Here is a 17376-nt window from a genome sequence, read left to right as displayed (position 1 = left end):
TACACCAATTCTAACCACATGCTCTACAAACACTCATGACACATGGCACTACACCAATTCTAACCACATGCTCTACAAACACTCATGACACATGGCACTACACCAATTCTAACCACATGCTCTAGACACACTCATGGCAAGTGGTACTACACCTATGCTAATGACATGCTCTAGAAACACTAATTACAGATGGTACTGCACCAGTGCTAACCACATGCTCGGGACACACTCATGACAAATGTCACCACACCAGTGCTAACCACGTGCTCTAGAATCACTCGTGGCACATGGTAGAGGAGGACGTCAATCCATTCTTTACCGAAGTTAGCCACATACTATTGTCTAAGGATATCCGTGTCATGCGCTGAACATTATTGCATTTCATGCTGGTGCTAGTGACCTGCTCCACGTGTCTTATTTATATGCCATTCTGTGCAGTTTTTATTATATGTTTCACACATGCATGTTTTAAACATGCTAATTATGTGATTGACAAATGCCAACCACATGTTCCTTAGACTAGTAATGGCATATATCACATATACACAAAGGGCAAGCCCTGCACATGCTAGGGACGTACTGATCAGTACAGGGGCCATCAGCTTGTTGCGCTGATTCTAGTGAAGTACTGTCCACTACACGCAGGCCCGGGTCTAGCAGGGGGCGCGGGTGGGCCAGACCCACCCAAACAGCACCTTTGGCCCACGCGGTCACAGCAGAAGAGGCCACGGAGAAGGCACCTCTTAAATGCTTCCTCAATTTCAATGTCGGAAGTGGAAATGTGTTTCCCACTGTCTTTAAAACGGAAATTGAGTGGCGTGTTTTGGGGGTTGAGGGGGGTGATAAAACAAAATACCAGGGAGATCTGAGCTGAGCCTCTAGCTTGGCCATCAGAGCTCATGCACAGGCTGAGACCTGAAAATGTTTGCTATGTGAAACATACCACAAACATCGTGTCAAATATGATACAGTCTCTTCAAAATTCAAAAATGTGTATTTTTTAACACATTGAAGCTTTTACATTAGTCTGACAATAAAGCACTGCACTGAGAAGTACTTATTAAAAGTGATAGTTTTTAAACATGAGCTTACAGTCATTCCTAGCTCAGCCTCACACTGGTAACAGTGCCATTAGTGAGCCCAGAGGCAAGACAGCTGTCACGTGGACCCTGTATGTGGCTTAGATTAATATTGAGCAACATCAGTTTATTAAATCAAACACAATTAATTTTTGTATAGTTGGTTTTCTGATTCATGTATTTGAATGTGCTTTCATGTGCAAATATTAATGGAAAACGAGTTTTGGTTAATTAAGATATTTGCCCAAGCTCCCCCGATTTAAGTGGGGAAGCTCCAGCTTATTTTTTCACTTTGTACATATTAGCCACTAAATGGCAATGTGTCTCTCCTTTTTATCTTAATGCTTTATTTTTACCTCTTCGTGCAGTTTTCTGCTGTTTTTATAAAGTGTGAACTCGACCTGGAGAGATTAAAGCGCTTTACATGAACACCAGTTACATTATACAAGGTCACGTTCATTTCTTTTAGGCACTGGAGATTTTGCCCATAATCACATGATGTTAAGGCAACGGGAGACTCCAACCTGGCTTGTTCAGTTCAAAGTTGGAAGTTCTTGCACTAAGCCACATCCTGGGTAGATTGAGGGTGGCGGGCAGAAGGTACATGAAAGCTCGGCTCATTATGGGCTCGAAGCTCCAACAGAACCTCAAGCTGAGCCACAGCGAGGTTTAGGGCTCAAGCCAGGATCGAGCTTTCAGTGCCTGTCTTACTAGTGCAAAATGTCAAGTCTTCGGTGTGGTAACAGGGAACCTCCTTAACCTGGAACTTCTATTCAGTCTGCTTGGAATCCTGGTGCTGGTGCTAAGCCTGGCCTGCTGGACATTCTAAGAGTTGGGCTGTTGAGTATAGGCATCAGCTCGTACTCTTCCGTGCTAGTGACGGAACCACTCCGTCACGAGCCTCGGGCGCGCTGTGCTCATGACGGAGTGGTTCCGTCCACCGCGGCCGCTCCGCCCACGCGGCACTGATTCCCGGCCTGTGCAGGCGCATTAGTGAGTGGGCGGAGCCATGACGGAACCACTCCGTCATAAGCACAGCGTGCCTGTGGCTCGTGACGGAGTGGTTCCGTCACAAGCATGGCGGCGCCGCGCGACCACCCTCTGTATGCCTGTTTGGAAGAAGATAGAATGAAAATCTTGGGTTTCCAGGCTACCCACAGAATTGGCAAAAATTGGGCCCACAAATGAACCCTTGGCCCATCCAGATGAAAATTCCTAGAACAGGGCCTGACTGCGTGCGTTGGTGATGTGCTCTCCAGACACTAGTGCTGTACTGCACTCGGCATATACCAGCATGTGCTGTGGGGTGTCAGTAACAATATTAGCTCATTCTAGTTACATGCCGTAAGGATGCTAGAGACGTGTTCCACGCATGCTTGTGAAATGCTTTAGAAACACTAGAAATAAACTCTACAGGCCATGGACGCTGGCTTGTGGCAAACTGTGTTCTACAGATGTTACCGACATGTTCTACAGATGTTGGGGACAGTCTACACATATATCTCTGAAAAATACCCTCCACATGTCCAATTCACATCTTCTAGACATTTTAGCCACATTTTCTGTAAATGAAGTAACATTCAGTGCAGATGTTCAGAACGTGTTCCACGCATGATAGTGACACGCTCCACAGATGCTAGTGATATGTTCAATAGAAACTTGTGGCATGCTTTAGACAAGTTAATTACATGCTTTTTTAAAGTCTGTAAGAGACAAACTTTGTTCATGGCAGCGACCACGGATGCCGAACGCATGCTCAGCGATGGAAATATATATATATATATATATATATATGCTAGTGAGGTATGGCACGGTGCGTCGATGGTTTACGCACGCTGGTGACGCGCAGTTTTGCTGTCCAGGTGTTAACAGCGCGCGCGCCACAGAAGCACGTGACAGGTGCTCCGGTGCATCTGGACACATACTGTGGTGCTTGTCACTTGACGTGTTTATAGCATGCTGCCGCCTCGTGTGTGCTTCGAAGACCCCGCTGACACGCTATAGAGGCACCGAAAGTAGAACACCTTACATTACCGCCCGCAGAGGCCCTGCTACCTGCGCGGAGGGGGCCCTTTGAACCCAAGCCCCTGGCTCGCTCACCGGTCTCTTCTGGCTCTTCGGGGGGTGCAGGCCCCGGCCCGGGCCGCCTCTCTCCCTCCTGTCCTCTCCAGGGTACCCAGGTGGGCTGGTGAAGATGTCCCACCCCTGCAGGTCCCCGCGGCCCGCGGCTCCGAAGCCCGGGTCCATGGTGCGCCTGGCGCTCGGGGTCCCTGGCTGTGGCCGCGCACCGTCCCGCCCCGGGGCCTTTAAACCATCCCACGACGAGCGAGCATCCCCGTGTGCTCATTAGGAGAGGAAAACAGCTGCCTCCGAGGGATTGCAGAGGGTAATTTACGGCCCCTCCGGGCGGTGGCGGCGAGCGCGCCGCGTAATAACGCCTTATCTGCTCCAGACGCGTAATGAGGGAACGCGGGCTGGATGCGGCTCGTCCGCGGAGGCATCCCACGCTACCGGAACGCCCTCTTCTTGGCGCTGCACTTGGAAGAGCGAGGTGGAGAGATAACCGGCTCTTCCGTGCGCTTCCGGCCTGCACCGTCCAGCGGTTCTGGCCTCTGGGAGGGACGACGAACCGGGCCTGGCCTGGGATAAAGGAGCCAGGACTGCTTCACGGCGGAACCGGGGGGCATCTGGCAGGTGCAACCCACTGGGGGAGGCACTGCGCGCGCTGGGCAGGCCCCACCTACGAGGTGTGGTACTCCAGCCTGTCCAAAGAGACGCCACACTTATCTGAACTCAACCACTGGAACCAGCCTTGTCAAAGAGAGGTCCCACGTGCGCACAGGCTCCGAAGGGTACCCCTCCCAGACCTGCGGTGGTAGCAACCGGGCCGATCAGCATCCTGACCCAAATCAGACTTGTTTCAAACAATTGATTTTTTTTATTTATGCGTTTTTATATAGCGCGGACTTTACCCGAAGGCGTCAGGGCGCTTCAATAGAAACAGAACCGATACAACGCGAGGAGAAAATTACAAGTGAACAAATTACAAAAGCAAACGTTAAGTTACATGAGGTAAAAGTGACAATTGTGAGCAAACAAAATACATCAGGTAGCAAACAGTGCATTACAGGAGGAAAAAGTGACAAGTGTGCAGGTTACAAAAGCGTACAAAGTACGAGTAGAGGTATAATACTGCAATATATGCTAGACACTCGAGCAAAAGTTACCTAGGCAATGGTGGCACTTGTGCAAGTGTCAAAAGCTGTCGTTGTGCAAACCTAGGCCTGTGCATTCGACTATAAAACGAGCCCGTATTATAAAGAAGGGAGTAGTGGACTAAAAATCGCACATCCTCCTTAGTGCCAACATCGGCACATTCCCCAGCCCTCCTACAGCAATTTAACTGAACAACAGACACAACACGGTTTTGGTGGAGAAATTTGGTGCAGGTTTATTTGCATAACAATATGCCAACATGGTGGGTTAACTTACGGGCGATCCACAAACAGGCAGCCCCTCGCCGCCTGCCCACCTGATGAGTCATCAAACCCCGGTGGTATTAACCGAGGGGTGTTTTCATTTTGGGGAAGGGATAGCCCCTCCCTCCGGCGGACCGCCAGTCCACTCCTTACACATGCCCCTCCCTGCTATGGGGGCAGAGAGTTGCAGGCAACCCCCGGTTGCTCAGGTCCAAACCACCCGTAGGACTAACGGGGCGCCGTCGCTCCTCCAGGATCCCAATGCAAGGACCTCCCTGGGGATAATTGGCTTTAGCACCCTTTCTGTGCTCCTGTAGAGGGTACCCTTCTGTACCTTACAGCCTTTGGATCGCCCTGTAACTCCGCCTGCAACACAAAGAAAATTGAATTAGTTGAAGCACCTCCCACCACCCCCCCCCCCCCGCTGCCCGAAGGCCAGGTTTGCGGTATGGAGGGAAAACAGCGTCAGGGCAGCTGGGCAAGGCAGGAGGAGGGGTACCAACTACGTTGAGCGACCAGGACAAAGAGGGCGCTCGGAGGGCAGAAGAGGTAAATATACCTTTCCCCCCACGCCCCCCACCCCGCCGGAAGTGATGTCACCTGGTGACCTACTCGGGTCCCCAACCACTATACTGCTGTTGCTTGTGCCATCGTGTGGCAATAAGGGTGGCCGCCCTCTTAGGAGGGCCCCCTTCGGTGGCCCGGGGCAGCCTGGCATAGTGCCAACATCGGCACATTCCCCAGCCCTCCTACAGCAATTTAACTGAATAACAGACACAACACAGTTTTAGTGGAGAAATTTGCTGCAGGTTTATTTGCATAAGAATATGACAACATGGTGGGTTAACTTGCGGGCGATCCACGGGCAGACAGCCCCTCGCCGCCTGCCCACCTGATGAGCCATCAAACCTCAGTGGTATTAACCAAGGGGTGTTGTCATGTTGGGGAAGGGATAGCCCCTCCCTCCGGCGGACCGCCAGTCCAACCCTTTCTCATGCCCCTCCCCGCAACGGGGGGCGGAGAGTTGCAGGCAACCCCCGGTTGCTCAGGTCCACAACCGCCCGCAGGACTAACGGGGCGCCGTCGCTCCTCCAGGATCCCACGCGAGGACCTCCCTGGGGATAATTGGCTTTAGCACCCTTTCTGTCTCCTGTAGAGGGTACCCTTCTGTACCTTACAGCCTTTTGATCGCTTTGTAACTCCGCCTGTAACACAAAGAAAATTGAATTAGTTGAAGCACCCCGCTGCCCGAAGGCCAGGTTTGCGGTAGGGAGGGAAAACAGCGTCAGGGCAGCTGGGCAAGGCAGGAGAGGAGGGGTACCAACTACATTGAGCGACCAGGACAAAGAGGGCGCTCGGAGGGCGGAAGAGGTAAATATACCTTTCCCCCCAACCCCCCCACCCCACCGGAAGTGATGTCACCTGGGGACCTACTCGGGTCCTCAACCACTATACTGCTGTTGTCTGTGCCATTGTGTAACAGTTGGACTGAAAATTAGTGGAGGGCCCTTGCCGCGCTTACGGAAGTCCAGACTTGACTTTCTCACCTTGTGGGTATAAACAAGGTACAAAATTGACAGTAGCGTTGCCCGTGACTACCTGGACGGGCCCTCTCCGCTGCTCTGTGCAACCCATTGTGTGTCCCAATTACTGTCCTTCAGGTAACTTCTAGAAAAGTCCCCTATGCACCCCACAATGAGTACCAGACAAGTCTGCTGCCCATCCCTCATGTGGTTACTCCTCCTGTCACCTATGAGCTGAGGCCAGTAGTTGCATAAGGATATTAAGCAACCACTGGGGCTGTCGTGTAAGAATGTCAAAAACCGCCACTCTGAACTGATCCTACTGAACCAAGGCAGAAGTACCACATGGTACTTGCAAATCCGCTGCACTTAACCATGCTTCTATTCTCCTCTACAAGAGGTCTAAACCGGGTTGTCTCCATGCCCCCCAAATATAAACTCTATGTGGGTGACATGGCCCCCAACCCCTATAACAGACAGTGCCCCTCCAAACTCAGCGGATATTTCCTCTCCAAAATTATGAGGAAATCTAATCCAACTAGCGCAGCTTGATATGGCTTTCATGAACCTATTCACTTAATTCTGTCCGGGCCCCGGTAAAACACTTACTACCTGTAAAAGGCCAAACACAAGCCCCTTGTTGTGCTTCTGACAACACCCAGAGCAGGCAAGAGCATTTATTTTATTTATTTATTTATTTTTTTGCTTATATAGCGCAGGAATTCGACCCCGAAGGGGTATCTCCGCGCTTATGTTCTTACCAAAAGCCATAACCAAATAAAAACAATCAGAGACAAGAAGATTAGAGTCTACATCGTCGGGAACAGGTAAGTCTTTAAGCATTTCCTAAAGGCTCCAAGATTGGAGTTTTGCCTCAGGGTGAGGGGCAGAGTGTTCCAAAGGGTGGGACCCCTATAGGAGAGGGCTCGGCCACCCTGTCTTTCCCTTTTGATCCGCGGTACCTGGAGCAGTGATTGATTCTTAGAGCGCAAAGGACGACATGGCTCGTAAGGTTTGAATTTTTCTGACAGGTATTTCGGACCAGTACCAAACAGGCATTTATGAATTACGCAGCATATCTTAAATTTCACCCTCTGGCGGATAGGCAGCCAGTGGAGTTTATTCAAGAGAGGGCGAGAAGGGGATCTGGCTGGAACGTTGATGATCAGCCTAGCTGCTGTATTCTGGGCCACCTGTAACCTGCCAAGTTGCTCTTCATTGGCAGAAATGAGCAGCCCATTGCAGTAATCTAGTCTACTGATTACCAATGCCTGGACCAAGGTTTTTCTATGATTGTCTGCCAGGTATGGGAACACTTGCCTCAAGAGCCCAATGACCCTAAGACAAGATCCCGCTACCTGACTTACATGGTCCTTAAGTAGAAGAGACTGATCAAGGCGAAACCCTAAAGTTTTTACTACCTGTTTGGGGCAAGGAGCAGAACCTAGATCGGGAGGCCACCATTCAGGTGACCAGAGGAGCGGGGCCTCTCCGAAGAGCATGACCTCCGTCTTGCCCACATTACATTGCAGGCAATTGGAGGTCATCCAATCGGATACAGCTCTCATGCCTGCAGTGAAGGAGTTTTTAACTGCTGGCGTCAGTGTTTGAAAAGGGAACAGGAGCTGGGTATCATCTGCGTATGATATAGGCGTGAACCCATATTCTCTCACAATTTCAGCCCAGGGGGCCACATACACATTGAAGAGTGTGGGGCTTAGGCATGAGCCCTGTGGAACCCCCTTGGTGAGCTCCCTGAAGATGGAAAAATGGGAGCCCAATCGAACACTTTGTGAGTGGCCAGTAAAAAAGCTCTCCAGCCATGACAGAGCAGTTCCGCCTATCCCTACCCTCTTCAGACGACCAATGAGAATGTCATGTGACACCGTGTCGAAGGCAGCGGACAAATCTAACAGCACCAGAATCATAGAGCCTCCTCTATCCTGTGCCATCCTGATGGTATCGGTCACGGAGAGGAGGGCTGATTCAGTGCTGTGATTAGGTCTGATTATGAAAAACAGGGTTAAACCCAAAATGTCATTAGGACCTGGGTAGCTATAGGAATGTAAGACAAATGGTCCAAGACAAAGAACATAAAAATTCAACAAATCATTCACAAAGAATTTGAACAGCCGCTACTTCATACAAAACGGTTTAATCAGTTCTGTATTTTTCTGTACATTAGATATTATTCATATTATACGGTTCATTGCAACTGAGACACAATGTCAATTAGCATAGGTGCCCACATTCACAACGGGAAGGGGGGGTGAAGGTGAAGTGAGGGAAAAATGGGATCACGTAACAGTGAAAGTCATTCGGTGACACAAAATATTACAAATTTTGAAGAAACAATACACATGGTCCCCTGGATCACCAGGGACCAAGAAACAAAAAGCGCTCAAAAAGAGTCAGACTGTTAAATGTACCAACACAGATCCAAAATCCCTGATAACCGTCAATGTTCTGCTTGGGAAAAGGGGATTTGGTCGTATTAAATAAAGTCGACGTTTCGACCCGTAAGAAAGGTAGGTATTTGATCCTTACACGGTGGGTCTTCTTTAGGACAGTATAAAGTTGTGGGCGGGCAACCTCCTACAAGGTAGAAAAATGTTTTCATTATTCAGTGAACACCAGTTATGTTAATTAATAAACATAAACGGTGGATCAATTGGAAAGGTGACTAGAGCTATTAAAAACATGTTGTCGAGAAAATACTCCGATTGGAATATAAAGTCAGGGGTGGATGGATTAATGGGATAGCTCAAAAGCAATCTGCATAAAATCTATTCCAAGGATTGGGGCAGGAAAAAGAAGAAAAGAAGACCAACTCTGGATTACTCAAAAAGAGTGGAAGGTACGGTCTCATATAACAAAAACGGGGCTCACCCCCTTAGATTAAATACATAGACAAAATATTGCTTACCACAGTCGTACAGTGGTAGCTGTACAACGTCAACGTGCACGGATTGGTGTCACATCTAAAATCACAATCAAAATATCCTGTCTGGGTGTAGAGATAAAAAGAAGCAATTTTGAGCCAAAATATTTACAAACCACGTTAATAAACTCAAAGATACTCAACAGGACGATGCTTACCACTTGTCCTATGATCAGACAGCCGAAAGATATAGAAGACAAAGGTTCTTAGGTTGCGGGGTCGTACCTTGATGGAGGGTAATAATTACCTCCAAATTGGAGCCTAAAGGTATAAAATAAAATAAAAATAGGCAGTACATAACCAGACGAGGGTCAATTGTACACGTCTCAGTTAACGCTAAAGGCCAAATAAATGAAGAAGGGTATTCATTATTCTTAACATACTATCAGATGGTAAAATTGGCGCAGGTCGGTATCATTGTGGAAGGGTTAAAGCTAGATATAATAATAATAAGCAATTTACCATTAATTGTCAAATTGGTCAGAATAGCGCTGAAGTTCCTAAGTGAAATCCTCATTCGGAAGATATTGGGTAAGTTGTATTGTTTGAGCCTGAGAAAATACGAAACACAACAGGCATTGGTATTTCAGCCTTAACGGTTCAAAAAGCTGGAAGGACTCAATAACAAACGTGTGTAACATACAGCACATACCTAAGTGCAAAATGAATTTGCAGAAATTGGCCAGACTGCCGCCATCAAATGAAAAAACGATCGTTTCCCCAACACATCATGTCGATTTCCAAAGCGGACACGGGGACTGATGGCTGAGTAAATGTCCAATTAGTGCCCCTAGGGAATATTAGAAAAATGGCCCCAGTGAGCATTCTCGCAGTCCCATCCCATATGGATACTGTCTTATGAACACAATATAATTTTTAAAGATCCGAACCGTTTTTACCTGTAGGGTGATTCTCCAAAGACTCCTGTAGCCACAATCTCGGCAGAAAAACCAGCCGCGATTACTATGCGTTACTTCCTGGTTAGGTGGTAGCAATGGGCGGAGTCCCGTTCCCACGAGCCTCCGAGATGGAGGAAAGACTAAACAAGTAGTCCAAACCATTATTAGGACTACAGCAAAGGAAAACAGCGCTCGCATCCAGAAGAGCGTCCATGTAAAAACAGAATGCGCAACCGGTTTAGGCAATCCGACCCACCAAAATGGTCCGAGGGCAAAATGGATTCCATATAGATAAATCCCTCATCTTGGGTACATTTAGCATGCTTAAAAATTATATAAATAGTTGATTCCTTACATTCCACTAATAGTTGGAATTAAATAATTAACATCAACATAAACAACACATTACTCAACATAGTTATATCCCTGCCTCCTGTTCTACAATTTTATAGCATACCCGCGTATAGCGTGACTTACATCACATAGAGAGTTACTAACTTAGTATTAGCGGATGAGTACACCTGTCCCATGGAGTAATATAGACTCATGTTTTCATATGATACAAGGCTCATGATCAGTATGGACAAAAATTGCATATCTGGTTGGATAAGCAGACAATAATAATGAGTGCACCTGTCACGCAGGATGGTGTAAACTCACACGTTCATGCATAAAGTGATGGAATGAGTTATTAGTGAATGCATCTTACTCACAGGAGGATGTAAAATCATATATATTATATGTCCTTCCCATTAATAATTATACTTCATGCCTAGGGCCTGTAACCGTGAGTTAATAGTGAGTGCACCTTTCTCGCAGGAAGGTGTAAACTCTTACACATTATATGCATATTTAATTGACAGTTATACTTGGTGTATAGGATTTGTAACAGGTCATATTGAGGAACCACAATACTGATTCAGAAAAAACACACATTCAGAGGTTAGCTAGTTGCGCAAAGCTACTTTCAGATTCATTGAGACCCTCTGCTACGGAGTTGAAGATGTGTATCCACTTCATCTCTCTGGTATTTAAGATGCTGGATAAATTGCCACCCCTAGGGCCTAGTGTTATGTGTTCCAAAACCGCCCATTTTAGTGTTTCTGGCAGGTGATTATATTTCTCACAATGTTCAACAAGGGGAGCCCCCACCACCTTACACCTAATTCTGCTGCAATGAGAAAGGAATCTGGTTTTCACACACTGTTGGGTTTGGCCGACATATATTAAGTCGCAGGGACAGACGATCCCATAGATCACGTTTTTCGTGTTACAGTTTGTGTGGTCCTTATACACATGTCGGTGGTTCTTGAAGACAAATTCCTTAGACTGAATAGTAGACGGGCAAGCTTTACATTTGCCACATCTGAAATGTCCAACGACTGGCAATTGATTCCAACACGATGCCAAAGTCGGTTCAGGCGGATTTTCCAAAAAAGATGACACAACATAGTCTTTCACATTCCTTGCCTTTTTGAAAGCATGCATGGGTACACTGGTGATCTCTAGATCTTCAGCGATGAGCCCCCAATGTTTGTTGATCAACTTTTTAATGGCATTGCTTTTTGTAGAAAATGTTGTGACACAAATCATGCGCTTTTCAGATTGGGCTGTGCGTGTGCTAGGTTCCAACAAAGTCTCTCGATGGCAAAACCAGGCTCTCTTCTTGGCCCTTCTGATGAGACGTTTGGGATAACCTCTCTCTAGGAGTCGTTCCATTAGTATTCCTGATTGTAGCATGTAGTCATCTTTTTTGCTACAATTCCTTCGCACTCGAAGGAACTGTCCGTAAGGCAAATTATCTCGAAGACTCCTGGGGTGGTGGCTTGAATATTGGAGCAAGGAGTTCCGTTCAGATGGTTTTCGGAACAAGGTGGTGAATAGAAAACCATCCTCTACAGCGATGGTAATGTCAAGGAAGTCAATTTTACTCTTACTTGATTGTATCGTAAACTGGATGTCTGCAGTTCGTTGGTTCAACCAGGTATGGAAACATATTAATTCAGTCTCATCTCCTGTCCAGATCAACAGCACATCATCGATGTAGCGTACCCAGAGTCGTTTTGGTGACTTGCGATATTGTATCTTTGTATACAAGTATCCCCCAGGAAGAGGCGCTAATGGTGGCAACTGCAGCTTTGGATAGTCGCGAGGCACCTGTGCAGGTCCCGACTTCCTTTATCATTCTTCTGTTAAAAATCGCCATGATGCGAAATTTCTTCATTTTCCAGAATGTGTTTTATTTACAGACTAAGGGCGTGGCGATGGGGGCAGCCTTTGCTCCGGACCTGGCGATCCTCTTCATGTCCTTCTATGAGAATACCTTCATCACATGTGAACGGAATCCCTTTCGAGATCATATACGACTCTGGGTACGCTACATCGATGATGTGCTGTTGATCTGGACAGGAGATGAGACTGAATTAATGGATGGTTTTCTATTCACCACCTTGTTGCCTAGGGGCACTAATTGGACATTTACTCAGCCATCAGTCCCCGTGTCCGCTTTGGAAATCGACATGATGTGTTGGGGAAACGATCGTTTTTTCATTTGATGGCGGCAGTCTGGCCAATTTCTGCAAATTCATTTTGCACTTAGGTATGTGCTGTATGTTACACACGTTTGTTATTGAGTCCTTCCAGCTTTTTGAACCGTTAAGGCTGAAATACCAATGCCTGTTGTGTTTCGTATTTTCTCAGGCTCAAACAATACAACTTACCCAATATCTTCCGAATGAGGATTTCACTTAGGAACTTCAGCGCTATTCTGACCAATTTGACAATTAATGGTAAATTGCTTATTATTATTATATCTAGCTTTAACCCTTCCACAATGATACCGACCTGCGCCAATTTTACCATCTGATAGTATGTTAAGAATAATGAATACCCTTCTTCATTTATTTGGCCTTTAGCGTTAACTGAGACGTGTACAATTGACCCTCGTCTGGTTATGTACTGCCTATTTTTATTTTATTTTATACCTTTAGGCTCCAATTTGGAGGTAATTATTACCCTCCATCAAGGTACGACCCCGCAACCTAAGAACCTTTGTCTTCTATATCTTTCGGCTGTCTGATCATAGGACAAGTGGTAAGCATCGTCCTGTTGAGTATCTTTGAGTTTATTAACGTGGTTTGTAAATATTTTGGCTCAAAATTGCTTCTTTTTATCTCTACACCCAGACAGGATATTTTGATTGTGATTTTAGATGTGACACCAATCCGTGCACGTTGACGTTGTACAGCTACCACTGTACGACTGTGGTAAGCAATATTTTGTCTATGTATTTAATCTAAGGGGGTGAGCCCCGTTTTTGTTATATGAGACCGTACCTTCCACTCTTTTTGAGTAATCCAGAGTTGGTCTTCTTTTCTTCTTTTTCCTGCCCCAATCCTTGGAATAGATTTTATGCAGATTGCTTTTGAGCTATCCCATTAATCCATCCACCCCTGACTTTATATTCCAATCGGAGTATTTTCTCGACAACATGTTTTTAATAGCTCTAGTCACCTTTCCAATTGATCCACCGTTTATGTTTATTAATTAACATAACTGGTGTTCACTGAATAATGAAAACATTTTTCTACCTTGTAGGAGGTTGCCCGCCCACAACTTTATACTGTCCTGAAGAAGACCCACCGTGTAAGGATCAAATACCTACCTTTCTTACGGGTCGAAACGTCGACTTTATTTAATACGACCAAATCCCCTTTTCCCAAGCAGAACATTGACGGTTATCAGGGATTTTGGATCTGTGTTGGTACATTTAACAGTCTGACTCTTTTTGAGCGCTTTTTGTTTCTTGGTCCCTGGTGATCCAGGGGACCATGTGTATTGTTTCTTCAAAATTTGTAATATTTTGTGTCACCGAATGACTTTCACTGTTACGTGATCCCATTTTTCCCTCACTTCACCTTCACCCCCCCTTCCCGTTGTGAATGTGGGCACCTATGCTAATTGACATTGTGTCTCAGTTGCAATGAACCGTATAATATGAATAATATCTAATGTACAGAAAAATACAGAAGTGATTAGGTCTGAACCCAGATTGTGAATGGTCCAGACCGCCCGCTGCCTCGATAAAATTAGACACATGTGTATTGACATGTTTCTCGGTCATCTTACTAAGATGGGGTAGAAGGAAGATCGGGCGGAGGTTGGAGAGGTCTGACCATGGCAACGCCGTTTTCTTTCGAATAGGGTTGACAATCGCCTTTTTCCAGTCCCTGGGTACCTGCCCTTCCTTAAGGGAAAGGTTGTTCACTGTTCGAATACCTGAGGAGAGCAGGCTACCTAAGGGGGCTACCATTTTAGGAGGCAGGAGGTCAGTTGGGGACCCTGTTTTAATTTGACTGTACAGAGCAGTGACCTCAGACAAACTAACCTCAGGAATCATGGTAAGTAGGCTGCTTTGACACTGTGGTATCCGGGGAGGAGAGGAGTCAATATTGCTCTTAAAATTTGGGGCTTCAGTGATTTTTCCGTATATTGACTCTATTTTGTTCTAAAAAAATGCAGAAATGTCATCGCATATAGGTTGAGTGAAGTCATCAGGGCTTTCACAGACTAGAGGTTTTACAAAAGATTGAAGAATTTTGTAAAGTTCTCTAGAGGAATTACCTGCTTCCTCTAACTGTAGCGCGAGACTATTTTTCCTGGCCAATTTTATATTTCTATGATAGTTGGCTAGGGCCTCCGAATACAGCTTCCTATTATAAGGTGTGTGCATCTTCCTCCAGACTTTTTCTAACTTTCTGCATCCCTGTTTCTCTACTCTCAACTCTTCAGTATACCATATTTCCTGTTTGGATCTAGGATACTGTTTATGAAGTTTCAGAGGCGCGAGTGAGTCCACTGCCTCTAAAGGGGCCTTATTAAACTTAAGAAGACCTGTCTCAACATCATAATTCTCCGAAACAGAGGGTTCTTTCCATACCCTCTGAAGTCTATCAGGAGTTACTTTATGCCACTGTCTTCGCAATACTGCTGGAAGAGATTTACGATGTGGCAGATGGAGACCTAAAAAAGTAAATTCAACAACAAAATGGTCGGACCAACTAACAGGCGTTGGAGGATAACATTTTATTTTAGGGCAGTTAGCTAGAATTAGATCCAGGGTATGTCCACCAGTGTGAGTTGGACCGCTATTTTGAATTTCAAGTCCTAGTATCCGGAGATCAGAGAGCAGGGACATTGTGTCTGAATGATTAGGTAAGTCTGTGTGAATATTAAAATCTCCAAGGAGAATAAAATCTTCCTTGGCTTTAAAATAAGGGGCTAATAGCTCCATAAGAATAAGCAAGAAGACTGTGCATGGTCCAGGAGGCCGATAGACTAATGCTCCCTTCCAGTGTGTTTTTGAGGAAGAACAGATCTTAAAGATCATGACCTCCATTTGTGCGCAGCATCTCTGATCCAGTAGAGAAACTTTCAGGCCCTCTTTATATACCACAGCAATACCCCCGCCAGTTTTGGTGGGGCGATCTAGATTGAGAATCTTATATCCAGACGGAACCCCCAGCATAATGGCAGGCACTATGTGGGGCTTCAGCCAAGTCTCCGTAAGGAAACAGATATCTGGTGTGGCAGTGTCTATAAGATCCCATAATTCCTGGTAATGTTTGGGTAAGGAACGGACATTTAACAGGAAACTTCTTAGCCCAATTTGTGCAGGGTATTCTTCAATATTTCTGCAGGTGGAATGGTTCTTAAAAGATCCCTGGGAATGCGACCCTATGGGAACTAGAGTGGGAATAGGAGTGTAATTACCAATCGAAGGGTTGATAAGGGATGCCTGGAAGCGACAAATAATACAGGGAAATGGGCCTTCAGGACACGGCCAAATGCAATGTTTACAACCTATTTGAAGGGTGGGTTGTAATCCTTTCAGTACCTGTGCTGAATAAGAGAGAATATTACTCCCAACGAGTCCATTGTTCCCAGATATAGAGTCCATGGCCCCTAGCCCCGTCCGGACGCGGAAGGGCGCAGACGGGCTTCTCTTCGGCTTCTCTTAGGCGAGCTCTTAGGTGAGACCCCTGCGCGCAACCGCTGTGCGCTTAGAGCAAGGGCGGGGCTAAATAGCCCCATGAGAGGGAACACTAGAGCACTACCCGCAGATCCTAGCGGAAGTGCCTGGCTCTTACCTGTCCGCCCTCGGCTCTACAGCTCTAATTGCCTAGTCGGACCGGGGCGGGCAGGCTGTAATATCGAGCCCAGCCGATGCGGGAAAAATTACCAGCAATGTGGGTAACAATTAAGCAAGTAAAGATTAAAATGTTACAAATGCGGCAAAATTATTAAAAAATGCGTTTTCTGGCTCCTAGCAGCCCCACGCATCAATGCTTGATTGTCAGGTATTCAGGACAGCTTGCTGGTGAACAGCGGGTCGGGGAGACTCTACCACCGTCCTCCCTACCGCAGTCAGCCGGCCGCTCCTTCCTGTCTAAATAGCCCTATGAGAGGGAACACTAGAGCGCTACCCGCAGATCCTAGTGGAAGTGCCTGGCTCTTACCTGTCCGCCCTCCGCTCTACGGCTCTAATTGCCGAGTCGGACCGGGGCGGGCAGGCTGTAATATCGAGCCCAGCCAATGTGGGAAAATTACCAGCAATGTGGGTAGAAATTAAGCAAGTAAAGATTAAAATGTTACAAATGCGGCAAAATTAATAAAAAATGCGTTTTCTGGCTCCTAGCAGCCCCACGCATCAATGCTTGATTGTCAGGTATTCAGGACAGCTTGCTGGTGAACAGCGGGTTGGGGAGACTCTACCACCGTCCTCCCTACCGCAGTCAACGGCCGCTCTTTCCTGTCTAAATAGCCCTATGCGAGGGAACACTAGAGCGCTACCCGCAGATCCTAGCGGAAGTGCCTGGCTCTTACCTGTCCGCCCTCCGCTCTACGGCTCTAATTGCGGAGTCAGACCGGGGCGGGCAGGCTGTAATATCGAGCCCAGCCGATGCGGGAAAATAACCAGCAATGTGGGTAACAATTAAGCAAGTAAAGATTAAAATGTTACAAATGCGGCAACATTATTAAAAAATGCGTTTTCTGGCTCCTAGCAGCCCCACGCATCAATGCTTGATTGTCAGGTATTCAGGACAGCTTGCTGGTGAACAGCGGGTCCCGACTTTGCTCCTGCTGTGTTGGGAGACAATAAATACAGAAGCACCACTGTGGAATGACCGCATCTGCTAACCCCCCACAGGAAACTGTTAACGTCAAAACAATAGAACAGTGGCTCCCTAGAACATGGACTGCGCATGCACGCATCCGTGACGCAAGCCAATGGTTCGCATGTCGTGACCAATCTAGCGCTGCAAAAGCCCCCATGCATCCTACCTTGACTCGTATCACCAGTCGAAAATGAAGTAGTGATGGATTTGAGACTGACTCCAAGGACATGTCAAACCACTTAGATCTATCTGCTTGAAACCATAGAGCCAACCCCTG

The 17376-nt window shown here is 46.7% G+C and overlaps 1 protein-coding gene across 1 annotated transcript in view; it reads right to left on the bottom strand.

The window, feature by feature from the left end:
* Window positions 1–3518, bottom strand: part of LOC144762006 (transcription factor 23-like) — a 158221-nt gene extending 154703 nt beyond the window's left edge. The window contains exon 1 of the mRNA XM_078647168.1: window positions 3180–3518. Coding sequence (XP_078503294.1) covers window positions 3180–3326 — 147 coding nt within the window. The 5' untranslated portion in view covers window positions 3327–3518. The remainder of the gene's footprint in view (window positions 1–3179) is intronic.
* Between the last annotated feature and the right edge of the window lie 13858 nt (window positions 3519–17376).

Source organism: Lissotriton helveticus, chromosome 6 (assembly GCF_964261635.1).
Source record: "Lissotriton helveticus chromosome 6, aLisHel1.1, whole genome shotgun sequence".
In the NCBI taxonomy this organism is placed as follows: domain Eukaryota; kingdom Metazoa; phylum Chordata; class Amphibia; order Caudata; family Salamandridae; genus Lissotriton; species Lissotriton helveticus.
The sequence above is the reverse complement of the archived record's forward strand: the minus strand, read 5'-3'. Positions and strand labels throughout refer to the sequence as shown.